The 27873-nt window shown below is 41.8% G+C and overlaps 1 protein-coding gene across 1 annotated transcript in view; it reads right to left on the bottom strand.

The window, feature by feature from the left end:
• Positions 1 to 27873, bottom strand: part of FRK (fyn related Src family tyrosine kinase) — a 68416-nt gene that overhangs the window by 28231 nt on the left and 12312 nt on the right. The window contains exon 2 of the mRNA XM_050949702.1: positions 7927 to 8048. Coding sequence (XP_050805659.1) covers positions 7927 to 8048 — 122 coding nt within the window. The remainder of the gene's footprint in view (positions 1 to 7926; positions 8049 to 27873) is intronic.

Genomic DNA, 27873 nt, shown 5'->3' with positions numbered 1-27873 from the left:
CCTACTGTACAGCAAGACCCACCAGTCTGAGATCACATTTCTCACCAGCATCAGATTGCATGGACAGGTTGGAGTGACCCAAGGAGTGGACTGCAGTGATGTGCAGCACAGAGTCTGTATGTATCTATGCATATGGGGGTGGAAGCAAGGTAGTTTGTGTAGCCACTGCTAGAGATCCTGACCTGGATCTACTCCTGGCTTTGGCTGGGTTAGATAAAAGTGTTATTCTATTGCTAAGTGTGGTGCTTGATACAGGTGTGAAGTCTGACCCATTCAGAGGGAGAGTTGGGGTTTGTGCAGAGGCCTGTGGCTAGGACCTGGGACCCCTTCCCCAACACTTGGAAACCCTCGACCTGACACAAAGGTGCCTACCACCCATAAGTCCTCCTCAAAATGGTGCACCTTACATTTAGGTGCCTACATATGGATTTAGGAACCTAACTTCAGCCACCTGGATTGGAAAATTTCTGACCCATAGGATCTGACACATAGACATAGCAAGACATTTTTCCCTTGGTGGCTTATATTTCCCACCCTTTCAGACATGAAAGACACCAAAGATTTTCTAATTCAGCAAAGCCATTTCATCTGTTTCTAATATTTAGTTAATCAGTGTCAGCATTCCAAAGAGCCACTTCCAAATGACAGATATTTGAAAGCAAACACACACTGCATGTAAGCCAGGGATCTGAATGATTTCTCTTCTGCCATCTATTGATCAACTGGTGGAAAAGACCTCACGGGCAGACCTTATTTGCATAGACACATCTACTCTGCCTATGTGATCAATTTTGGCTGTTTTGGGTTAACATTTATTTAAGTCTTCAATGAAGGCAAGGCTGGATCCAGGCCCCAGCGCGCCAAGCGCATGCTTGGGGCTGCATGCAGCGGGGGGCGTGCTTAGGGCTAGAGCCAGCCCTGAATGCAGGGTTAATGAAATGTTGTTATCTTTATTGTATGATTAAAAGGAAACAGAGCTGTACTTAATTTGCGCCAGCTGAGATGTCATATAACCTGAACCTCACTTGTTAAGCATGGGGTAATGAGACAAATCCAAAGGAAGGAGAGGATGGGTGGGTGTTCCTATCTGATAGAGAGGACTGTTTAAAAGCTCTAGATGTTCTTTGATCCCTCTTCCCCCATGTTTAAACCCAGGGCCAGTGCAAGGAAGTTTCGCCTAGGGCGCGAAACTTCCACCTTGCACCCCCCACCCAGCTAACCCTGCCCCCCCCCCCACAGCAGCTAACTCAGCCCCCCACCTGGGGAGCCCCCCTGCAGCAACTAACCCCCTCATCCCCCCACGGCAATTAACCCCACCCAGGGAGATTCCCCCTGTTCCCCCACGGCAGCTAATCCCGCCTGGGAAGACTTCCCCCCCTCCCCAGCAGCTAACCCTGCCTGGGGAGACTTCCCCGCTTCACCACGGCAGCTAACCTTGCCTGGGGAGACCTTCCCCCACGGAAGCTAACCCTGCCTGGGTAGCCCGCCCCAGCTCACCTCGGCTCCGCCTCCTCCACTGAGCACGCCGACGCTTCTCTAATTCTCCTCCCTGCCTAGGCTTGCGGTGCTGATTGGAGGAGACTTAGAGAGGCGCTGTGTGCTCAGCGGAGGAGGCAGAGTGGAGGTGAGCTAGGGTGGGGAAGCTGTTTCCCTGTGCGCCTCCCCACCCTGTTACTGCGGGCAGCCCTCCCCGCGCGCCCCCTCACCCAGCTCACCTCCACTCCACCTCCTTGTCTGAGAGGACTTTTAGGTGCCCCCAACCACTAGGCACCCTAGGCGGCCGCCTAGTTTTGGGACTTTCTTTTTTACCCTGATTATATATGGCTGGATCATCATGACCTTTAATTGTGTCTTCATCCTTGAACCTTGTCTGTGTCCTGGACCCATATCGGGGATATTTCAAGAGCTGAATAACAGAATGCATAGGAAGACAAAAATGTTTTGCACTTCTTCCCCAAAAAGGGTTGGGCAAAGGTCTGATGAAACAAACTTAACTACGCTTATATTTATACTGATTATGCACATGCTTAAATATATTACTAGCTAATATGTGATGTATAGGTATATATGCTATCCATTAAATACATGATTAAATACATTGACCCAATGAAGCTTAGTGTATTTAATCATGTATTTAATGGACTTATTTAAAGGACCTATTAAATACCTATTTAAGTTCACCCAATCACTGACTCATCTCCTTATAAGTGACGGGAGTGAGAGGTAGCAGTAGCAGAGGCATTGCTCACCCATCCTCCCTCCACTCCCTCTCCCATCCTGGGCTGGAGATGAGCCATCCAACTCCAGACCCCCTGAAATCTGGGACTTCGCTAGCCTCGGACAACAAACCATGAGTGAGGTGCAACAGAGGGAAAGGGGGAAGTGTGGTGCTAAAGGCAAATTTGCAAATTTCACATGGCAAGGTGGGAAACTGAGGCAAAGGACTATGGCCCAAGATACAATGGCATGGGTGATTTACTTGTTGTTTGTGTACTTTTGACTCATAGTTGCTGTGTATTCTTAAATTAATGCTGTGCTCCCTCTCCCCTCAGTAAAAGTTTTCTTTTTGTTATAGTCAAGATTCAGTACTTGTGAATGGGGGAAGAATTGCCTATTAGAAGTACCCAATTTTTGGGCAGGGGCTCAAGCTGGATTTGTTCCATCATTTTAAGAAGCACCCCTAGATAGTGAACCTGACCCTACCTGGTAGAAGAGTTACATATGATATGATCTGACTTGGTGAGGTCCTAAGCACATGAATCCCCCACAGATGTCAGTGAGATTTGTGAGTGCTCAGCATGTGTGCAAATTAGCCCACTAATGTCACACTAGTTTATTTTTCTGTGGTAAATGTTTGCATTTCCATTAATAAATGCTTTGTTAATCACACTTTGAACAAAGGGCAGCATGCATTTTAATATTTTGCCTCTTTGTGGACCCTCCTGCAAGGGCTTCCACTACTCTTCAGTTGCTCTGTAAATTATGACCATGAGTTCTGAGGGTGGAAGATGATGGTGGAGGCTGTGGGAGGGTCTGTGTGTTCTATGGCACTGCTGCCCTTTTCCTAGAACCCACAGAGGACTCTCTGGTGGTTCTGGTTGAAAGGAGGAGGCGAGAGGAATGTGTAGCCTGTGTTTAGTTCCATGATTGCAGTTTTGTTCCAATCTACAGTGCAAGGAAGAACAGGGATGTATTCACATTTCTGTTTCCCATCACAGACAGGTTAGGAACTCCTTTTATAAAAGAATGTCAGTCAGCCAGGCCCCTGATCTGAGGGCGTAGAAGAGGGAGTGTCAGGGACCAAGAATTGGTGCAGAAGCAGAAACTTAACATGGATCTGCACATTTGTCCATGACCAAGACAACACTCCCTCCACTTTCAAAGAAATTATTTGAGATGAATTCTTCACGGGGGGGTTATGGGTGTAAGTCCCATCAGTAATACCACAGCTGTCAGCTACACTGTAGACATAGTGTAGTATGGTTGACCTGGCTGCCACTGGAGGATGTCCCTCTTTAATTCCCATTTGCCTGACATCCTTCTTTATCCCTCACCAAATTCCTTACTGCCCACTCCACCACAATGGGAGTGTCCCTGTTTTTTACTTGAAAAATATTGTCAGCCTGTGAGGAGGAAGGGGGAAATCAGAAATGGGTGGAGTTTCTTGCTACCTGCAGCCCCATCAGTTATTCTGGGCACCTTGCCGCTGCTAGGTGACATCACACAGTTTCCTCCCCATTAATACCTTCCCACAGAATGAATCTGAGGGTTGATGGTGGAAAAATCTGTCCGTTTGTACACTTAGTACACTTTTTAGGAACTACAATTCCAGCAAGTCAATATAATGTAATCTTGTTGACAAGTGGAGCCTCTTTTTTTTTTTAATTGGAAAAACAAATTAATATATATCTCAGTCCCTTTCCCCTCCCCTCCTAATGTGTGTACTTGTAATACAGTATATGGGACTCATCTCTAATTTGAAGATTTAAATATTGGGAAGACTCTTATTTCTCCTTTTGTCATGCTGATAAAGCCTTTGCATCATACCACACCATCATACCCTCATTATATTATATATACATACACAGGCAGGCATGTGTGTATGTTTGATATAAGTTCCTGCAATGTTAGAATCATTCAAAATGTTGTCAGTTAAAAGGTTAGCATACGGTGAGTTTTTCTCATCATTAATCCAATTTTAACTGAATAGAATATCTCCACCCGCACCCCCACACTTCCTTATGCAGGAATACATATTCGTATTGTCGCATGCGATTGCTAATAACAGCCACCAGAGGGCGCATAGATGCTGTTTAAAACAAGGGATTTTCTCTATATAAGGGTCAGAAGCAGATATATTTCCAGATCATAAAAATAATTAGACGGAATGAGCCTCAAAAATTGTTTCTTTCTAATATAGTATTTAAAATACTGAGTACATTTTGGTGATGCATAATTTGGGATCAGGTTGAAGGAAAGAACTTAAATAGAGTAATTCAGTAACAAAACAGAGAAAACAAAACATAGAAAGAGGGGAAAGAAGGTGTATTGACACCTTCCAAATACACTATAAACTAAGATCTGGGAGATGCCCAGTTTTCAGAACACTGTGGTAACTATCATCATTCACAGCCCTATAATGAGATTGTAGCGAGGATACAAATGTGACATACCAATTTCACTGGACCAGATTTATATGTAACATTTCAGAAAAGTATCATCAATCCTACTTTTATGGTTCTATTTCACTATTTCAGGGGGTCCAGAGAATGCTTTCTTGCACTGGGAAGCAAGACAATACTTTTGCCCATCCTGTTACTTTAACTGACTTCCTATTCTCTGTAGATGAAATTTGTTTTTGTGTGGAGGACCTGCATGTTTGAGGAGTTATTTATTTGTATTCTGGTAGCAAATTGAAAGCCCCAGGGTTGAGTATTAGGGTATGTCTACACTGGAAACTTCAAAGCGCTGCCACGGGATTGTTCCTGCTGCAACGCTATGAAGTGCAAGTGTGGTTGCGCACGAGTGCTGGGAGAGAGCGGAAAGCAGCAAGCGAGGGGGAGCCTTTGGGAAGGGGCAGAGTGGGGGCAGGAAGAAGCAGAGCAAGGAAGGGGCCTCAGGGGAAGGGGAGGAGTAGGAGCAGGGCCTTTGGATGGAGGGGGGGTGAAACACCCACTGGGAAAAATAAAAGTCAGCACTTACGACACCTTGTCTTTTTAATTTAAACCAAGACAGCCTCACAAATACAGACCAACAACAACAAAAAGCAACTTGGCAAGAGGACAGACCTCAAAAACTACAGCGCAACGTCTTCCCTCTCCCTTTGTCTGACCAGTCTCTTCCCCACCAATTTGCGCTGTCCTGGGACCACAAAAAAGACACATAATTGCCAAATTAACTTGACTGCTTCCACTCCCAGGACTGGGATCAGGGGGAGTCCTATGTTTATCCCTAGAAAGAGGGGGTAGGTAGCCCACATGGCCCAAGTCTGTAGGCAAGCAATAAACTCAGATTCAGGACCTCCATGCAATTTACTGAGGATAGGTATATTTGCCTTCTATAACCTAAAGTTTTAAAAGAAGGTTGTAGCAACAGGTGTATCTGAGTTTTAAATGTATGTATAGAAGTATAGCAGGTGCTTAAATGCATTGTCATTTAATGCAGTAAATCTTGCAGATATTATTATTATTCAAGAATAAGAGACAAGCCTCTTGCTGTTATTGGCAGTGACTCTCAATTAAGCTGAACACATCTAAATTATGGCTTTTAATTAAAAAGAGGCAATGCCTATGATGGCAGAGGCATATTTAAAAATTAATTTCTTTTACACCACATGCTAGACTCATCAAGATAAAATTCCTTCTGCAACATACATATTTTTAAAATATAAAAAAGATATGACAAACATCAAGCAGTTAGGATGATAGCAGCAGATCTCTATGACCAGTTAAAGTTTGATGCGATCTCAGTTTAACAATTTGTGGCACAGAAAAACCTCTCTTTAAAATAAAAAATTGAAGTTGAATTCTAACAATCTTGTTTGCCTTCTAAATCATTTACACAATGTGAGGTTTTTCCACAATGACACATTAGAAATGAAATGTGTTCATTTTAATGAAAGGCGCGCTTTTTTCCTCTTCCCGCCTGTCATCTAAATAGATTTGCCTATTAATCTCTCCTTCTTATACCTTTGGCTCCATTATATATTAGTGTGAACCTCAGATTTCAGGTTACAGGGGCTTGGGCAAAACTATTTATCTGTTTTGATCTTCGCAGAGTCAAATCCTCTGAGTTTTTTCTTTGAGCTTCAGATACAAATTAAACTCCAAACCAAAGTCAAACAGCTGAAAACACTGGGAGTTTCACATGGTTTCCACTCAATATAAATACATTTGTTGCAGGGACTCAAAATTATGTCTAAACTGACACCTCTTCTCTTGTGCAATAGTCAAATCGCACTTTGTAGAGGTCTTCAGTAAAGAAGTATTGTTGTACAATACTGAACTATCACACAATTAATAGAATTGGGTCGGAACCACAAACTTCTGAAACAGACCCATGCTTTTTTCAAAGTGTGGGGGTTTTCAGATCCTAGGCTTTGGTTCAGGGTCCTCTCTTATAATTCACTGGTTATGTATTATATGAATATAATTATGTATGTGTGTAATTATACATCTTTATAAACATCCCAAACCATAAGTCTGGGATGATCCATAAGGGTGCAGTTTCTTCTTGTTTTACACTGATCTCAATGTCTGAGCAACCTCAAGGAAATGGAAAATATCGCTATGAAATACTGGCTGGAGCTGCTGTATTTTGTTGCCTTTGTCAGCCTTGACAGGGATGTGAGATACTTTTTGATTGTGCTTTAAAGCCTAAGCTGTCTCCAGGTGACTTACCACAGCCAGAGTGTATATGGATGACAAGTTGTTCACTTTCCTAGCATCCTGACACATGCTTAAAAAATACTGCAATGTCTACTGCATTCCATTCCAGTAACAGCAAAATGCTTTACTGGGTTAATGTAATTGAGTGTGTGGAACCATCCTCATATAATGCAAGTACTGAAGAGTCACTAGATTACTCTGTGAGCAAAAACTGGGAAAGCTGCTTCCAGTACATCTCCAGGTATACAACATTATACCCCCACTGACAGTCTTCTCTTATAATTCTCTTGGCTTACATTTCTATCACAGATCTGGTGAATGGTGTCCAAGAAAATCCATCATGGGATAATATTTCATATTACCTATTAGGACTAGTGTTAAAAAGAAGTAAGGTTGGCTCCTGTAAGTAAAATCATGCTTTTCCCTATTTGCTAGGTAATCAGTCTATTTTCAGGCACAAATTTTACCAGGAAGTCCGTCACATCTCTTGAAGCCAGAAAGAGGGATCTTGAATAAATAAAAAAAATTAACCCTACCACCATAGATACAACTGACTTGTCACTGAAGATTGATCATGTGTTTCTGACATCTAGTTTTGCAAACCGATCCCACAAAAAGATCAGTTTAAAACTAAGGGTATATTCTAGAGATTCTACTGTTTTCATATCCTGTATAGATCTACCAAGTGCCAACATGTGTTTCATTTCCACTCTGAACCAGTAGGTGTACTGATGTACTACTCTAATGTGTTTGTGGCTCTTTAATTATGAAAACATTTCCCGTTTCAGAGCAGCTGGAACAATGAAAAGCAATAAGCACAGAAAGTTATTTTGAATTTTGAGCATATTAATAAAGAGCTAAAAGTTACTAAAGGCCTATGGCTCTTGCCAACTTTTATGTATCTCTTGGGAACAAGAGATTATTATAGATTTTAATTTCATTTTCATGCATGCAGTTTATTACTCTAGAAAATAAGAAAAGAAAAACAGGCCAAATGAAAAATTCTTACAATATTTCTCAAGGTAAAAAACTGTGATACCTGAAAGAGACAATTCGCCTTTTTTACTTTCGCTTTCTCGGATTAGGAAGGCTCCTTCCTGATTTTCAGGGCACAACAATTGTTTCTCTGCATCTGCTCGCGTGACTGGTCCAAAAAACCATCTAAACAAAGACAGAAAATTCTAGCATTGATTTTTACAAGTCAGCAATAATTAGCAGGAAAAACAGTTACACTGTGTCTACTAAGCATACAACATAGCATACATTATTTTTGCAAACAAGTAAAGGGAAATTTTGATACAACTTTATATTAGATTATTGAAAGAAACAAACAAACAGGACAACACATGTGGTTAGAAGATACTCTTTAAACATCTGAAGTAAAATCCTGACCACATGGCAGTCAATGCCAAAACTCCTATTGATTTCAATAGTGCTAGAATTTTATGCTTGATAGAGAGTCCTTACTAAAAAATAGATTCACCAAGATTATCTTTAAATAGCCCTTAGAAAATAATTGATGCCAAGTCTCCTTTGAATTACAGAGGGATATATGTTTTTATGATTAATCTTGATTTGTAATTTATGAATGCTAGCTGTACTGAATGAAATAAATTAATTTTTAATTAACTAAATTATGCTGAACAGATTCTTCACAATTCCAGTTCCTTGTTGATTTATGAAGTGACTAATTGGCAGTCATTTCAGGCCTGCTGCAGTGAGATAGATGAGCAAAAACAATGCCCACCTCATGTCACAGAAAATACTTGAATGGCTGACTATGTGCTATGAAAATCAGCTCATTTAAAAGCAGTTGTATAACACTCCTCCCACGCATAGCACCTCTGATTTTCATAAACTATTCAAATAACAATTCAGATAGAATGCTGAAAATGAAGTTTAGCTAATTGTGTTATTTGACAAGAATGTATCTAATGAAAAAATGAGATGACTGCTCATCAATTTCAGCTGGGATTACTGAGCTCCTAGCAAACAAAAAAAACCTCTGTCCACACTACGCTGTTAAACCGATTTTAACAGCGTTAAATCGATTTAATGCTGCACCCGTCCACACTACACTGCTCTTTATATCGATTTAAAGGGCTCTTTAAATCGATTTCTGTACTCCTACAAAATGAGAGGAGTAACGCTAAAATCGATATTACTATATCGATTTAGGGTTAGTGTGGACGCAAATCGACATTATTGGCCTCATTCTTTTACAGTAGCTACCCACAGTGCACCGCTCCAGAAATCAATGCTAGCCTCAGACCACGGACGCACACCACCGAATTAATGTGCCTAGTGTGGACGCGCACAATCGACTTTATAATATCTGTTTTATAAAATCGGTTTAAGCTAATTCGAATTTATCCTGTAGTGTAGACGTACCCCAAGATTATCACTCTCCCCTGCCTTTGATTTAAAAGGTCATGGAGTGTTATCGAAAAGTGGATTGTGTACCCTTTTGTGTCAATGTACGCAAAATACCTTGTCTGCAAATTACCAGTGAAAAGATCAGAAAGAGTCATCAACAAATGATGTTAGTACCTGGAATGCTTAGAGTAATCCAAAGGAATTAAGGAAATCAATAAAAATATATACTGAAGTCTTCAAAACAATATCATCCTGCTTGATTGATCAAACATTACAGTGTGAGCAATGTTTCTAGCATGAAGGAAGAGGAACTAAAAAAAGACATGCAGATGGGCCAGTCTTGATCTCATGCTAAACTGTATATTTGCTTTGGTTAACTATATATTGTTATATATACATTAACGAGTGTTATGTACAACTCTCCGATCATTCTAACCATCTGAAGGCCATGATATGCATTTGGAAAAGGAAGGAATCTGAATGAATAGCCAATATCTAGAATATATTAGTAAAATACTTCAATCTGTTGGAGATACAGTAATTGTTTGGTTTGATGGACCCTGGAAAAACAAATTAACCCATAAATTTGCAAATCCCCTGATTGACAGAAACACTGATCAAACCAATAAGGAGGAGACAAGGCACCAGTTCAGTTCAGTACTGAAATCCTACATTAAACGTGTGGCATCCCTGCGAAAGAGATTAGGACCACTAGGAATTCTAAATACTGGTTCCAAATAGAGCATCACACATCCAAACTGTGTAAACTGCAATTTTTAAAATAAGTAAACCCATATTTCCCTTTCAAGTCTATGGACAGTGGGATTTCACTCCAGTAAAGGTAAACAGAGCGATTAGTATTTTTAGGCAGAAAATGCATAAAAACAAGAGTTTAATTTCATATTACTTTCTCCTGTCTTAAAAAGGTGTTACATTTTGGCTGATAGCACAAATAACTACTACTATAAATCTAATGACCCCAAGATAAACACACAGCCCTCTATTGTTTATAAAACAAAATAGAACTAGAATAAACTGTGGTAATCAAATACAAACAAAATGCAATGTAGCTCTTTGGTTGATATTTTACATACAGAACAGTTAGGAAATTCAAATGGATAATCCCTAATTATATATTCTTATAGATATAAAAGTATTGAAGTAAAACGCATATTCCATAATACAAAGTACAGCAAATGCAAGTGGGATACAATTTATGGCTAAACTGGGACCCACATTTTCAAATTCCATTACACTTCTGTATGTAAAATCTCAGCCATAACATTAAATTAACATAAACCCTGCTATAGGAAAGAGTTTAAGCACATGCTCAACCTATAGCATATGTTCAAGTCCCATTAACTTCAGTGGGTTTTAAAGTGTGCTTAAAATTTAAGTGCACTTTTTGAATAGTCTTGATTTCCTGAATGGGGGCCACAGATAGTTTTGATTTTGTTTTATTGGAGTTTTTGTTTGTTTTACTTTATTGATCTACTTCTTTTTATGGATATAAAACTTTCCTATATGTGCCATTACCATAGTATATTTAATGGCAAAAAGTTGTCAGGGTCCTCATTTCAGGAATATTGATTTAAAACTTTTGATTACAAGGTCTTTTTCATGGCTGCTGGGCCACTTCATACAAAATAATATGACATCTAGATATTACAGTGAATCAGGAAATTGTAGGTGCCCATTCAATGTAGCATAATGGCAGATGGAAAGAGTCCCTCAAAGATTCAAAGTAGGCAGAAGGCAAAGGAGACCAAGAAAGTGTCACTAGAAGGGGAAATGTAACTGAAACTACTATTTTGGAAGGGAAAGCAGCGGGTACATCCCTTGTAGTCCTTCACTATCACAGCTGTATACGATTTGTTTAATGCAAATGGGAATCCCCATAAGGAATGCAATTTGTTAAAGCCTAGCTGAATAATTCTGATAGAAAGGGGGTCCAATTACAGAGTTACTGGGCATGCAGTCATTATTGTCCAGTGCCAGGCACAATATCAGGGAATAATAAGATAATCATTTATTATCCTTGCCCTTGAGATACATGTTTAGTTGTGATCCACTTTAAGTTCTTCGAAAAACACACCCAAATTCAAAGTGGCATTTTCATTTTAAATTGATGTTTAAATTCCTAGCATAAATCTCAACAGGCTCATTTAAAATGTTAGTAATGAAATTATATGAATAAAGGGTTTTAGTATTTTGCCTAGTCTACTTTTGTTCATCTTAAATTGACAGTACACCCTAGAGAGGGTATTAATGTGTCAAAGAAATTGCTTAGCACGAGCAGAGGTTATAAGGGAAAAGGAAGGTTATATCAAAACAGACCCCTTTAACAGAAGAACAAGCAAGTCAATCACTGTCAGTTATGCTCCTGACTTCAGGTGACCATTACTTTCTAGTTGCTTTAAATTGCTTTATTGTTAAGTCAAATGTCACACATCAGATTCACTGGAATATTTACATAGTGATTCATATGAAGTTTCAATCTGTACTTTCATATGGGCAGGGCTCACTGGAGGCTACCAGGTGTCAGAGGCTAGGACTCTATGTGGAGCTATAGGACTATTTTGCTGATTCAGCTGGTAACCAAATCAGTAGTCTCACTTGCTCTGATTAAGGAGAATAAAAGGTGGTGATCTGTTAAAACAGGAGAGGAAATGCAACATGCAAGTCCAAAGTAGAATTTTTGGGATGATTCCAAATGAGAGATAGTTGAGAATTTTCCAGCTAAATATTTGTTGCTGATGCTAGAAAATGCTGATTCATCAAAACAGGAATTGTTATCCAAAGAGAGTCATTTTTTATTAATAATTTGAATTTTTTTTAAAAAAGTTTCAAAATTGTTGAAATGCTCCACTTTGACATTTTCAAATGAAAAATTTAGTTTTTGGATTCAATACAACTTTTCATTCCAAAATTTTAGTTAATGGATAACAAAAAAAAAAGGTTTTAAATATATTCAAAGGTTGAAATCAAATCACAATGTTTTGAAATTATCAAAAATGAAACATTTCAATAGACCCAGTCAGAAATTGTTCTCAGATTATGAATTTCTGAAAAATTGAGATTTCAACTTTTTGTCCCAGTTTGAAATAGGAAAAATTAAATATCTGAGGACAGTAAAACTATTTCCTACCTAACACTACTATATATATCGTACTTTAAAATTTAAATATATAAATATTTAGTATTAGGTTTCAAGATAATATTATATAATTATAAAAGCTCTTGCACTGTCTGGTTTGAATAGCTTTAATACTATTAAAAATATATAACATATATACCATGATATTCAAAAAAAACTACCTTAAAAGAATGTTAAGGTTGCGAAATCAAGAATTCAAAAGCTGGAAATGCCAGAATTAGACCCCTTTGTGCACATTTGTTATGATGCCCTCTTTAATAACTAGGTCACATGTTTCCCATCTTTAGTGCACAAGGTGGATGATACTAACTGAATGAACAAGCAGCTATTGAAATATTGTTTTATTCTCATTGCTCAATGTGTGGCCCCATGCCTTCTTTACTGCCAAGCATGGAGGTGCCAAGGCTCAGCCCCAGCAAGCCCCAGCACAAATTAAGCACTGAGTTGAGTCCATCAACCCCATTTATGTCCAAAGTCCCTTACCAGCAAGGTATTCATGACCCAGAACTCTCTTCTAGAGCCAGAAACTCTTGGCACTGGCTGGGGAAAGAATCCCTCCTGTTGGGTTAACATCCCCCCATGAAGACCAAACCAGAAGGACCCAGGAGCATTCTCCCTACCTTTCCTTTGCAGGTAACCCCCCAAATTCCCCCATCCTTCCAAAAAAAAGGTCTTTTTTATGAGAACTTTCATTTCCTGCAGCCTGGGACTGTTCCTCTCCAAAGGATCCACTCTTCTCCTAACTCCCTTCTGCACTGGAAACAGGGTCCCTTTCATCGTGCCTAGGTTCTTCCCTACCCAATTAACTGGTTTCCAGTTATTCAGTGATTAATTAGTCTGAATTGCCTTATTTCCCCTTGTGGAGCCTATCAAAGATAGGCTGAGCCCCTGACCCTTCAGAGGACTAGCTACCTTCTGACAATGAGCCTTAACAACAATGATATACACACCAACATATTGGAAAGACCAAGAGCCCTGCAGATGTCCCTGTGGCAGCAGAAACTGTGTACTTCCATGGTTTGAGGTGAGAGGAGAGCTGAATTTATGTTATACAAAATTCTCTATTTTAAATGTAGTATGGAGATACAGGAGAGGGGCAAGGAGGAAGGGCGAGAGGAATGAGTTAATAATAATGACAAAGGAGTGGAGAGTGACACTGAAGGAGTGGTAGGAAGTAGGGGAGCAGATAGGAAAGAAGAGACTAAGGAGGCATGGAAGATTGCAGAGAAGCATATAGGAGGGGAATGAATGGCCTGTTAGGTAGAGGGGAGGGAGAAGGTCAGAGTTAATGGCCCGGGGGCCGAATCTGGCCCTTTAGACGTTTTAATCCGGCCCTCAAGCTCCTGCCGGGGAGCAAGTCTGGGGCTTGCCCCACTCCACCTGTGCCATGGCTCTGCAGGGCTCCGGGAAGCAGCAGCATATCCCGTCTCTGGCTCCTATGCATGGGGCAGCCAGGGGGCTCTGCATACTGCCCCCTCTCCAAGCGCTGCCCCTGCAGCTCCCATTGGCCAGCAACCATGGGGCGGTGCCTGCAGACAGGGCAGTGCACAGAGCCACTTGGCCATGCCTCTGTGTAGGAGCCAGAGAGGGGACATGCCACTGCTTCCGGGAGCTGCTTGAGGTAAGCACCGCACAGACCCCGCACCCCGACCTCCTCCAGCACCCTAACCCCCTGCCCCAGCCCTGAGCCCCCTCTCGCCTCCAACCCCCTTGGTCTCACCCTCCTGCACCCCAGAGCCTGCACCCCTAGCCAGAGCCCTCACCTCCACCCACACCACAACCCCCTGCCCCAGCCCAGAGCCCCCTCCTGCACCCTGAACTCCTCATTTCTGGCCCCACCCCAGAGCCCGCACCCCCAGCTGGAGTCCTCACCCCTTTTTGCACCCCAACCCCCAATTTCGTGAGCATTCATGGCCTGCCATACAATTTCCATACTCAGATGTGGCCCTTGGGCCAAAAAGTTTGCCCACCCTGTAATAGCCAATAGGAAGAAGGGAAAGAGTGTTGAAAGTAAAAGCTGAAGAGGTAGGCTCTGACATCACCAGTGTCTTAGGGCTCTGAGTTAATGCTGTCACTGTGCCTGCCAACTGAATCTTTGCCCTGTGCCTAGTAAGTGCTGCTTTCAGCAGAGATTTCATAGCCGCCCTGAGGGAACGATTTCATAGCATTGATTTCATTTGCAGGAAGGACATAACTATTCTCTCTTGTACTTCCCTAGATAACTCTTCTCTGTTCCTGTTGTTTACACTCTTCACATATGTGTAGACTTAACCGCCCTACTAGTTCCACAATCCAGAGCTCTGCTTACTTCAGCAAAACTAGCTACCAGTTCTCAGCAGAAGGTAGAGAAAAACTGGTTCTGAGTATGGTTTAAGCAAAAATACAGACAAGAACAGCCATTTCAGAAATTGTAATTAAAACCTGGTCAAAATATTGAAGAAAATGTTCATTTAAAATACACAAACAAGCCATAGAGATCTCTACTGATTGCTTAATTCCCATAATCAGAAACTATTTTGCCCTGAATGGAACTAGAAATTCAAGTTTTGAAGATAGCTGTTCAGGTCAATATCATTTAACCTTAGCTAAACACAGTGACTACACTCAGAATGGAAAGTGCTGAGTCATACTTGTTGCTCAGATTCATGCTGATGAAGAATGTAAATATTATGATAAATGAGAGGTATTGCTATGCATGACGTGTGGAAACTAGAGCCTCTTAGTCACTGACACCCACTGGATCTCATTGCCAAAGGAAGGTTATTTTAGTGCCAGGGTGAGGAAATACAGAAACCATGAGAATGTAGGAAGAGGCTTTGCTATTTTTCTCCCTTAACGCTGAGGTTTAGCTTTACACAGTTATTTGGGGAATAATTGTTAGGAATATGGCAAATCCATTTTTTTCTGGACACTTGGATCTTGGATATCCATTGTTAGTATGCATTGGCTACCAGATACAGATCAGGACACTCTTTTACCTTTCCCCTACCCATTGTGACTTCTCTCTCACTGCCTATACACCTCTCAGAAACTCCCCATGATGACCTCCTCCTATTCATGGTGAAAAGGAGTGCAGGTAAGAGTCAGTAGGGGAACTAGAAGATGTTTTTAACAGAATGGTATGTACAGATTGTGGTTCCCCGTTGCCCCCTAGTTAGCAGGTAAGAATTGATAAGCAAAACACTCCACTATGCAAAGACTAGTAGGTATAACCAATTGTCTGGTCTGTTTTCCAGATTGTGTTTTTCAAGAGAAAAATATTGGGAGCAATGATAAAGAAATGGATGCAAACTATTTTACCTAAAACATTATCGTTACCTTTTTGCCTTATAATACAATAGGAGGCACTGGAAACATTATACCTAGCATCAGAAAACAAACACTAAAAAGGTTCATATATGAGAAAGCATAGACAAAAAACAAGCTATGCAAATTAATTTTACCTTGAAATCTTATATCAGCAACTTCTCCAAGCCCCAGATTTGTATTAGGGCTAGTTTGTACCAGGTAGTCACAGCCATGATTAGTGAAGAATACCAAACAGCACCACCTTAGGGAAAGCTCCACAAATCTTGCCTCTTCCTCCAGCATTCACCACTCCTACTGGAGTGATGTGCACCTTCCAGGACATACACACAAAGGAAACATCCCTATATTCTGACCAAGCACTGTGCATCTAGCCCCATGCACCTGTGCTAGGATCAGTTAGAGCATGGGTCTTTATTTTGTTAGTTTCTTTTCCAGGAGGGGTTGGATAATGCAGCAGCTTTTCCTGCTTTGATTAACTGAATTGAAATGCTGACTTAGGTCACACTTGAAAATAGATGGTGATGGTTTCATTCTGTTCCACAACTAGACACATCACAAAATCAAAGCCATCACATCTGATAGTAATGGCATCTCTGCTCAGGAAAGAAAAAGGACTGAAGTAACAGGGAAGTTGTAGGACAGAGGTGAGATGTATTAACAGAAGAGTGCAGGAAAACTTGCACATTATTTGCACACAGGGGGCTAAATTCTGCCCTCAGTTACAACCATGTAGCCTCACCGAAGTCAATGGGATTTCAGAGATGTAAATAAGAGCCCAGCAGCAGAATGCAATGCAACTTATCCCTTACATTCTAAGCATTAAGGCCCAGACCCCAAAAAATGTTAAGGTGCTTAACTCCCTTACATTTCAATGGAAGTTAAGTGGCTACATATCTTTGAGGGGCTAGGCCTCACAAATATAAGGCTCTGAGGGAGAGGTATTCTGTTAGAAATCTAAGGTTTTTATTACAGATATTGTATACTCTAATACCACGCTATACCCTACATATATAAATATTCACTTTCAAATATGAGGAGGAGAACACTAGTGAAGATCAGCCTACTATACACATGGCCCTAGAAGGCATTCAATCTGGGTGTGGTTAACATGTGACCGGAGTGCCTATCCAAGGTTTATGAACCACTTAAGTCCCAGTTAGACCCTCAAAGTAGGGTTTAAATGAGAAGTGAACAGTCAAAGGTCTTGTGCGGGCTTTTTGCTAAGAGGAGTCAGTTTCATCCTATAACTGCACCACAGCCTAGTCACTGCTTTGTCAGAGGAAGTGTGTCATATTCATGTTTACACACCACTGGTTTGTAAATCAAATGAACACATCACAGAGAATTCAAACAGATACTCCTCTGGAACTGAACATTTAATAAACCCTCCACCCAGATACACCACTGACTAATTTCTATGCAGACCTTTGATATTGTTTCATTTTGGCATAGAAAAGTATTGCTCATTGCTGGAAAAAGACCCCAGAGACAGAGGTCCAGATTTTCTCATACTTACACTGTGTAGTTCCTTTCTGAACAAGTAGTCCCATTAATTCCACTACTCGCTTAGGCCTAGATCTGTAAAGGTATTTAGTCTCCTAACTTTGACTGATTTGAAGGGAAGTTAGGAGCCTAATACGTTTCAGGATCTGGGCCTTAAAGCCTGATTCTAATACCCCTTTCATTGAGTAGCATCTTATTCCACAAGTGAGCGTTTTGATTTCCACCAGACCACTTGTAATGTAAGGCAATGCTTCTCAAGTCGGGCCACCGCTTGTTCAGGGAAAGCCCCTGCAGGTCCAGGCCAGTTTGTTTACCTGCCGCGTCTGCAGGTTCAGCCAATCGCGGCTCCCACTGGCTGCGGTTCACCGCTCCAGGCCAATAGGGGCTGCGGGAAGTGGCGTGGGCCAAAGGATGTGCTGGTCGCCCTTCCTGAAGCCCCCATTGGCCTGGAGCAGTGAACCGCGGTCAATGGGAGCAGTGATCGGCAGAATCTGTGGACACGGCAGGTAAACAAACCAGCCCGGCCCGCTAGGGGCTTTCCCTGAACAAATGGCGGACCAGCTTTGAGAAGCACTGATGTAAGGAACTATTCGATATGCATTCCTATAGAGCTGTAGCAAGGCAGTCTGTCCCTTTAAGGATCTGCAGAGCCAAGGAGCAGCTAGCCCTGGCTAAGAAGAAACCCAGCAGATAAGTATTGGTAACCAGCTGATCCAGCTAAGCAGAAGATGATGATTGGCTCACACTCCCAGCTTGAAGATATATGTAAGGACCCAGCTCCTGTAAAAAATGGGGGAGAGGACAGAAAGCTAAATACTTCTTAGAGTAACTGCTGGAAGGTTACATCTGGATAGGTAGGCCCTTAGGCTGAGGAAGGGCCATGGCTCTGGAGCTACTGGAAGGTAGAGGATCCTGTGGTATCAGGCCAGGTCGATCACTGTTGTTACTTTTCCATATTGTTTGCATTGGTGTAAAAGAAGAACAAAAAATCTGCTTGAAGGCTAAAGCAGAGCTGGGTGTGTCTGATGGTTTTGTCCCTAAACTGCTGGACCCTCCGCCTCCCCAGACTACATAGGGTATCAGAATCTGGATTTGAATAAAGCAATGTTCAGTGTAAATGAGTAAAGGTGATGGAATCCGGACCTAGATAGGCGCAGATAAATATTTTTGCTACATCATTGAATAAATCTACTGTCATTGAAGAATACAAAAACTAATTGGCAGCATGGATACTATTCCATTCATATGTGTGACACCTCAGAGCTAAGACAGCAAGTTTTCCAGTTAAAAATATTTTGATGATCTCTATGACAAGCTTAGCCAGGCAACACAAGGTATGACCTTGTTTATAAGGATTATGGATGGTGAAACACTGCTGTGCCATACTTTTCATTAGCTGACAATAAAAATATATGTTGCAATTAGCTATTTAAGACTAAATTCTACGCTAATCTTCTTCACTGGGATTGCATGGAGAAGAAATCGGGACAGAATTTGGCCCTTGACATTGGTGTTCATACAAGAGTCATAACAGAGTTGTTTCTGCTGTGCTGTGGCCAGGAATACTGTTGTAAGGCCAGACTCAATCAGTATAGTTTAGTTTATCCCATTATCATCATAATTTATAGAAATTCACATATGATTCCTAGAAGTAGCAGCCAAGTCAAAGTGTCTCTTGCAACTAGTTTGAATTGGAATATTATCTTCTCCCATAAATCAATCTTGTTCTTTAAACTATGTTTGCAATCATCTGACTAATTAACAGTTCCATTCATTTTTCATATAATTCATCTGTCATTTCATGTAATTTTATTTGCTTTAAAGTCCTCACTTTTTGAAGAAGAAGAAACATTGTGTACAAAATAACACAGTATCCTTGCACAAAGTAGGGTTGGGTAAGTCACTTGTAACCTTACCAATTTAAGATAACAGAAGAAATCTATTACTGCACAGAAAAAAGAAACATCTGAAATTGGAATCTTGCATCTTAAAGGAAACTTTCAGCAAGGAACTGAGTGACTGGTACTTCGCAATATAAGATTATTTCCTATGGTATGATCTTCAATGCATTGTCCAGACTAGTTTTAAATGATTAGCTTCACTGATATTGAAATAGCTGGATTGTTCAGTTTGCCTTAAAAAGTGCAGTTCGAATTAAATTTTAATTATTAATATATGTATATTTATGTACATAATATCCTAAGCACCGGAGAATATTTACACATTCAAATATGCTGCAGTATTCAGGTTCCTATAGAGTTCATTGTTGTTGGCCCTTCTTCCTCAGAAGAGGGGTGGGGAATGAATGCCTGGATGAGGCGGCCTGGCTCCCAGCTGCCCCAGAGAGGGATGAGACCTTGCAGACGCCAAAGTGGGCGGAGCCGCAGGAGCCTGTGCCCGCCCCCCAGAGGTCAAGGTGCAGGGCAGGAAGTATAAAAGCCCAGCCCCGGGGCTCAGAAGCTGCCTGGCTGCTGGAGAGGCCAGATGCTGGTGCCCTAGCTCCCACTGGGGAGACCCCTGCCGCCTGCAACCTATCCGAGGACTGGCCGTACCTGCGGAGCCTGGATGCTGACCAGGCGCTGGAAAAGCCCCTAGGCCAGCCTGTACAAAAGGACCCCAAGGAGTTGCCCAGTTTACCCCTCACTCAGTATCCTGAGGAGCCCATGGTGTGGGACGCTGCGGAAGACACCACCGAGACAGAGGTACCGGTAGAGGAGGAGGTTGGAAGTAGCCCGGGGGCAGCCGACCCTAATCTGGCTGCAGCACACCCAGAACCAATGTCAGTGTGTTGCAGCCAGGATCCCCACTGACACAGCAGCAGGCTGCCTGCCTCTGTTAGGGCCCCGGGCTGGGATGTAGAGGAGTGGGCAGGCCTGTGTCCCCCTGCCACCCCACTCAAGGGTGGCAGTCTCCCCCTCGCCCTGACGCTCAGGCCCAGGAGCCTGGGCTTAATATACTGAACTGTTTGCTCAGCCCCTGCCTGAGGGTCTGAGCCTTGAACTATTGTTTGTTGCCCCATCCTGACCTAGGACCGGGGCTTAAAATACTGGAGAGCTTTAAACTAGGTTCAACGGGGACAGGTGAGCAAAGCCCACTGGTAAGTGGGGAACATGAAGACCTGGGAGATGGGTCAGAAACAAGAGGGAGCGTGGACTATAATGGTAGAGAGAAAGGAGGGTCAGGGCAAAACTGGGAGGCAAGATCAAACCAGTATCTTAGATGCCTATATACAAATGCGAGAAGTATGGGTAATAAGCAGGAAGAACTGGAAGTGCTAATAAATAAATACAACTATGACATTGTTGGCATCAATGAAACTTGGTGGGAAAATACACATGATTGGAATGTTGGTGTGGATGGGTATAGTTTGCTCAGGAAGGATAGACAGGGGAAAAAGGGAGGAGGTGTTGCCTTATATATTAAAAATGTACACACTTGGACTGAGGTGGAGATGGACATAGGAGACGGAAGTGTTGAGAGTCTCTGAGTTAGGATAAAAGGAGTAAAAAACAAAGGTGATGTCGTGCTAGGAGTCTACTACAGGCCACCTAACCAGGTGGAAGAGGTGGATGAGGCTTTTTTAAACAACTAACAAAATCATCCAAAGGCCAAGATTTGGTGGTGATGGGGGACTTCAACTATCCAGATATATATTGGGAAAATAACACTGCGGGGCACAGACTATCCAATAAGTTCCTGGACTGCATTGCAGACAACTTTTTATTTCAGAAGGTTGAAAAAGCTACTTGGGGGGAAGCTGTTCTAGACTTGATTTTAACAAATAGGGAGGAACTAGTTGAGAACTTGAAAGTAGAAGGAAGCTTGGGTGAAAGTGATCATGAAATCATAGAGTTTGCAATTCTAAGGAAGGATAGAAGGGAGTACAGCAAAATAGAGACAATGGATTTCAGGAAGGCGGATTTTGGTAAGCTCAGAGAGCTGATAGGTAAGGTCCCATGGGAATCAAGACTGAGGGGAAAAACAACTGAGGAGAGTTGGCAGTTTTTCAAAGGGACGCTATTAAGGGCCCAAAAGCAAGCTATTCCGATGGTTAGGAAAGATAGAAAATGTGGCAAAAGACCACCTTGGCTTAACCACGAGATCTTGCATGACCTACAAAATAAAAAGGAGTCATATAAAAAATGAAAACTAGGTCAGATTACAAAGGATGAATATAGGCAAACAACACAGGAATGCAGGGGCAAGATTAGAAAGGCAAAGGCACAAAATGAGCTGAAACTAGCTATGGGAATAAAGGGAAACAAGAAGACTATTTATCAATACATTAGAAGCAAGAGGAGGACCAAGGACAGGGTAGGCCCATTGCTCAGGGAGGAGGGAGAAACAGTAACAGGAAACTTGGAAATGGCAGAGATGCTTAATGACTTCTTTGTTTCGGTCTTCACTGAGAAGTCTGAAGGAATGTCTAACATAGTGAATGCTTATGGGAAGGGGGTAGGTTTAGAAGATCAAATAAAAAAAGAGCAAGTTAAAAGTTAGATGCCTGCAAGTCACCAGGGTCTGATGAAATGCATCCTAGAATACTCAAGGAGTTAATAGAGGAGGTATCTAAGACTCTAGCTATTATCTTTGGAAAGTCATGGGAGACGGGAGAGATTCCAGACGACTGGAAAAGGGCCAATATAGTGCCTATCTATAAAAAGAGAAATAAAAACAACCCAGGAAACTACAGACCAGTTAGTTTAACTTCTGTGCCAGGGAAGATAATGGAGCAAGTAATTAAAGAAATCACCTGCAAACACTTGAAAGGTGGTAAGGTGATAGGGAATAGCCAGCATGGATTTGTAAAGAACAGATCATGTCAAACCAATCTGATAGCTTTCTTTGATAGGATAACGAGTCTTGTGGATAAGGGAGAAGCGGTGGATGTGGTATACCTAGACTTTAGTAAGGCATTTGATACAGTCTCACATGATATCCTTATTGATAAACTAGGCAAATACAATTTAGATGGGGCTACTATAAGGTGGGTGCATAACTGGCTGGATAACCATACTCAGAGAGAAGTTATTAATGGCTCCCAAACCTGGAAAGGTATAACAAGTGGGGTTCCGCAGGGGTCTGTTTTGGGACCGGCTCTGTTCAATATCTTCATCAACGACTTAGATGTTGGCATAGAAAGTAAGTTTATTAAGTTTGCAGATGATACCAAACTGGGAGGGATTGCAACTGCTTTGGAGGACAGAGTCAAAATTCAAAATGATCTGGACAAATTGGAGAAATGGTCTGAGGTAAACTGAATGAAGTTCAATAAAGACAAATGCAAAGTGCTCCACTTAGGAAGGAACAATCAGTTTCACACATACAGAATGGGAAGAGACTGTCTAGGAAGCAGTATGGCAGAAAGAGATCTAGGGGTTATAGTGAACCACAAGCTAAATATGAGTCAACAGTGTGATACTGTTACAAAAAAAGCAAACGTGATTCTGGGATGTATTGACAGGTGTGTTGTAAACAAGACACGAAAAGTCATTCTTCCGCTCTACTCTGCACTGGTTAGGCCTCAACTGGAGTATTGTGTCTAGTTCTGGGCACCGCATTTCAAGAAAGCTGTGGAGAAATTGGAGAGGGTCCAGAGAAGAGCAACAAGAATGATTAAAGGTCTTGAGAACATGACCTATGAAGGAAGGCTGAAAGAATTGGGTTTGTTTAGTCTGGAAAAGAGAAGACTGAGAAGAGACATGACAGCAGTTTTCAGGTATCTAAAAGGGTGTCATCAGGAGGAGGGAGAAAACTTGTTCACCTTAGCCTCTAATGATAGAACAAGAAGCAATGGGCTTAAACTGCAGCAAGGGAGATTTGAGTTGGACATTAGGAAAAAGTTCCTAACTGTCAGTGTAGTTAAACACTGGAATAAATTGCCTAGGGAGGTTGTGGAATCTCCATCTCTGGAGATATTTAAGAGTAGGTTAGATAAATGTCTATCAGGGATGGTCTAGACAATATTTGGTCCTGGCAGGGGACTGGACTCGATGACCTCTCGAGGTCCCTTCCACTCCTAGAGTCTATGAATCTATGAATAAACTGGTTCCTCAGCCCCTGCCTGAGGATCTGAGCCCTGAACTGTTGTTCACTGTCCCACCCTGACCAAGGGCCTGGGCTTAAAATACTGAACTGATTGCTCAGCCCCTGCCTGAGGATCTGAGCCCTGAACTATTGTTTGTTGCCTCACCCTGATCTAGGGCCTGGGCTTAAATTACTGAACTGGTTGCTCAGCCCCTGCCTGAGGGTCTGAGCCCTGAACTGTCGTTTGTTGCCCCATGTAGTGAGGCGGCCTGGTTCCCAGCTGCCCCAGAGAGGGGCGAACCCCAACAGCGGACGTTTACACTGCACAAAAGGAGTTAGGTGTTCTGATGCTCAGCATCTTGGTGCCTGATTCTTAGACACCTAGAAAATTACAGGAACATACTGGGATTCACAAAGCCAACATTAGCATCTAGGCTCCTAGACAGTAAATGGAAAGAGATGGATGCATTAGGCCAGTAGTCACCAACCGGTCGATCGCGGTCGACTGCTTGATCCTAGAGGATCTCCCAGTCTATCACAATCTCCAGTAGGGTGACCAGACAGCAAATGTGAAAAATTGGGAAGAGGGGGGTGGTAATGGGAGCCTATATAAGACAAAGACCCAAAAATTGGGACTGTCCCTATAAAATCGGGACATCTGGTCACCCTAATCTCCAGTGGCACAGGCTCCCTGCCTACCCAGGCCCCATGCCACTTCCAGAAGCGGCCAGCATGGCCCTGGGGACCGGGGGCAGGAGTCTGCATCTGCGCGCTGCTCCTGCCTGCAAGCACCGATCCCATAGCTCCCATTGGCCTAGATCAGGTAGCTGTGGCCAATGGAAGCTGTGGGGGCAGTGCTTGCAGAGGACCAGCACATGGAGCCATGCCCCCTCCACCCTCCCTTCCAGCCGAGTGGGTACAGCAGGGGCGCGTTGGTCCTTCCGGGAGTGGCGTGGGGCCAGGGTAGGCAGGGAGCCTGCCTTAGCTTTGCTGTGCCACCAACTGGGAGCCGCTGGAGGTAAGTGCTGCCCTACAAGAGGCCACACCCCTTGGAGGCAGGTAAGGTTTTTCCCTGATGTCTCTATAGAAGAGGTACCAGAAAAGCCTGAAAGTAAATCCCTTGTGATAAAGATTCCTTTAAAACCATAAAGAGCATTTATAAGGTTGGGGGATTAAAAAACAGACGTCAACATCTAGTTGTTTAAAAAAAAAAAAGCAATACATGTAGCCAAACCCAGCAGTAGGAGCTAAGAATTATGTACATGTATGACAGTGACTTTATACACACAAAAACTGTATTAAATAATTTGTTGGGTCAGATTTTGCCATCTGTCATTATGCAGAACTCCCCTCTGTATACACATCCTTTCTAGTCTTATTTCCAGTAGCATGGACAGAGCCAGATCCCCTCTCAGATCCCACTAGAATAATCATCCAGTATATAATATGGAGGAATTATGAACCCTGGCAATCAGAACACTCCTTTTCTCATCTCTGTTATTAAGGAAGAACTGTGTAATCTGAGAATTCAAGGCAGTTCCAGTTCTTCCACCAGTCCAGTGAGTTACAGCATATTTCCTCAACTCAGTGGCAAACTCCAAACTGAGCGTAATAAGTTATCTGTTAGAAAGCAGTGTTTCTACAAGGGTGGTTTCCAGACTGATTATAGGGTTGCCAGGTGTCCGTTCTTTGACCCGAAAGTCTGGTAGAAAGGGGAACTTGGCAGTGTCCGGTTAGCAGTGCTGACACACTAAAAGTTTGGTTACTTGTGGTAACTGGTCTCTGTCTTTGGTCGGTGTGTGTGTGTGCGGGTGGAGGAGAAGAGGGCGAGAAAGCAGCAGCAGCTGCTGCTGCTGGAGAAACCATGGAGCATTTGAGATACCAGCAGTACCCCATCCCCCAGAGCACAGCTTTCCCTCCCCATCCTACCCCACTCACCTCCAACCTCGGAGTGCTGCTCTCTCTCTCCAATGTCTTGCCCCACGCCCCCCTCCACCCTTAGAGCCCTGCTCAGCTGGCAGGGGAGGGTGGTAGAGAGAGCAGCGAGTGAGAGGGGGAAGAGGGGTAGAGGGTGGAGCCTCAAGGGAAAGAGATGGAGCAAGGGAGTTTCTGGTGCTCAGTGTCCAGTTTTCACAAATGAGATAGTTGGCCACCCTAACTGATTTTGAAGACCGGCCTCCAGGTTCTCCAGCAAATAACTAACACTCCAGGTTCCCTAGCAGCTATATAATAAAAGTAAGAGAAGATTGTTTGTGGTATCTTGATATTCAAAAATGTGTGATTTGTCAGATTATTACAATGTTAAGCTATGATCAAGATATAATTGTCTCCCTGGGTGAATATTCACAAAAGTAGTAATTATCTTTCATGGATACTCAAATTGTCATTCAGGTAGTAATGTGGGAAAACAATGAGTAATCCTTTCTGGATAAATAAGCTACCTGTTCATCTGTGTTTACAACTGTTTCATATTCTCAGCTGTTAGCATTCATATTCCTGTTGGTACTTGGGAAAAGATAAAACAATAAGAAATCCTTTCACTCTCTTATTTGGAAGAAGTGTAAAGGGAACCCCCTCCCAACACCTACATTAACCAAGTCATTTCCTTCCCTGTGCCTCAATTTCCCCATCTGTAAAATGGGGGTAATGATATTGACTACCTTTGTAAAGCACTTGGAGATCCACTGAGGAAAAGCATTATAGAAGAGCTAGATTTTATGACCTCCAGACATGTCAATATTTTTCAAACTTAGGGGCCCAAAGTGAGGCTTCTAAGGGTGCTGAACACCTGCGGCTCTCTCTGATTTGTGAGCTCTAAGCACTTGTGAAAGTCATGACACTTCAATTTAAAGGCCTTGAATATGGGTTTAGGAATCTGTTTTTCAGCAACTAGGTTTGAAAAGTTGGGCTAGTGTATAATTTACAGTGCTAGTATAAGGAGATGCAGTGTCTTGGGGAACACTAATACACAACAGTTGCTTTTGTGAGGGCATATTAACTGGAATTACTGTAGGAAATTCCTCTGTCAAAGGAATGCAAATAATTAAATAGGCATAATGACTAAGTCAGATTGTGCAGTACTTTCCAGTGAAATAAATGAGATCTCTCTGCACAAAAGGACTCTGCTGTCACGTCCTGAGACTAACCAAATGTGGAGATTTAGAAAAGTCAGCCAATGACTCAAGTTCACAATTTTAACTGCTCATGACTGGGTATATTGTGTGTTACCAATACAGAGAGGTTCTTTATAATTCTACCAGGTTAAACAAATAATGAGAGGTAAGGTTCAGTTGATTGTTACCTGAAATTAGGTTTATTTCCTTTGGAAAAAATGTTTATGATCTTATAAAAATTCAAAATACTGGACTCTTCTCACTTATAGTATGGAGAATTGAGAAGCTTATAGCAATTTTCCTTCTAAATTCCTGATAATTTTTATTTCAATCCTTTGCAGTTATACTTGAATCTGAATGCTGAATATTTAACATTACTTTTCTTTTACAAAATCTTTAGGTAGTAGAATAAACTTTAACTTTAAACCATTTACCTTGTATTAACGCTTAATACAACAAAGGTCACTGAATAAAAGAGACTGTAGAATATCATTCAGTAATTACTTAAAACTGTGTTCTCTATCTTAAAATAACTTTTACATGTGTTAATGGATATCTCGCTTTTCTCTTTTTATATATATAAACACCAAGCAAAGCACTCATCTCTGCAGTACGTCCACCACATTCATATACACACAACTAAGAAATACTGATTATCAACAAAATTGAAATTATAGTTAATAATACATCTTCTCCCAGTCTATTTTCAGGTTAAAGTCCACAACAGTTTTGCAATATCTAGACAATTAAAAGGATGTAGTATGATGTACTAAAATGATTTCATAGTACCCATTAATCTGTATCCTAACTATATATTAGTACATATAATGTATAAAATGATATCTGTAAAATTACTCTCAGCCATATTCTGATCTATCCTTGGGATCTGCTGGCTGCTCGTCACATCTGAAAAATCAGCGCACTTATTTATTGCCTAAAATTTGGATTTAGGATTTCCACACACATTTTCTGAAAATCTTGGCTTGTACCCACAAGCAGGAATAAATAATTTTGCAATGTTCCAGCCAGTCTGCCTTTGGTCTTTCCCTCCTTCTGGTCTGTGAATGAGTAGGTGGCTTGAAGTAATAAACAAAAGAATGACTCTTCAGTTTCTACAGTCTCAATTTAGTTAATTTTTTCAGTATGTATTTATTCCTTGTGTTACACACACACACATCCAGAAACAAAAAACAGCATCAAAGACAAAAACTGAGTCACAGTAACTGCTATTATTCAATATCTGGCATAAGAATTTATCAGTGATATCACCCAAAATGTATTATCACTGAAGCTATTGTAATACAACACCCCGTTTCTATGGAAGCTGAAAAAAAAACAGGCAGCTAGGCCTACCAAGCCAACCTTCCCCCAACTATAAAGGGGTTTTGTTATTTGTTTGTTCCTTGAGGGACCTCTCTAGTTACATCTCTACTGTAAAAACTGAACATTTATTCCTAAACTTTGTTTCATATCTTTTAACTAGTTACTGATCCAGGAGAGG

The sequence above is a fragment of the Gopherus flavomarginatus genome, chromosome 4, assembly GCF_025201925.1.
Source record: "Gopherus flavomarginatus isolate rGopFla2 chromosome 4, rGopFla2.mat.asm, whole genome shotgun sequence".
Classification (NCBI taxonomy): Eukaryota; Metazoa; Chordata; order Testudines; family Testudinidae; genus Gopherus; species Gopherus flavomarginatus.
The sequence above is the reverse complement of the archived record's forward strand: the minus strand, read 5'-3'. Positions and strand labels throughout refer to the sequence as shown.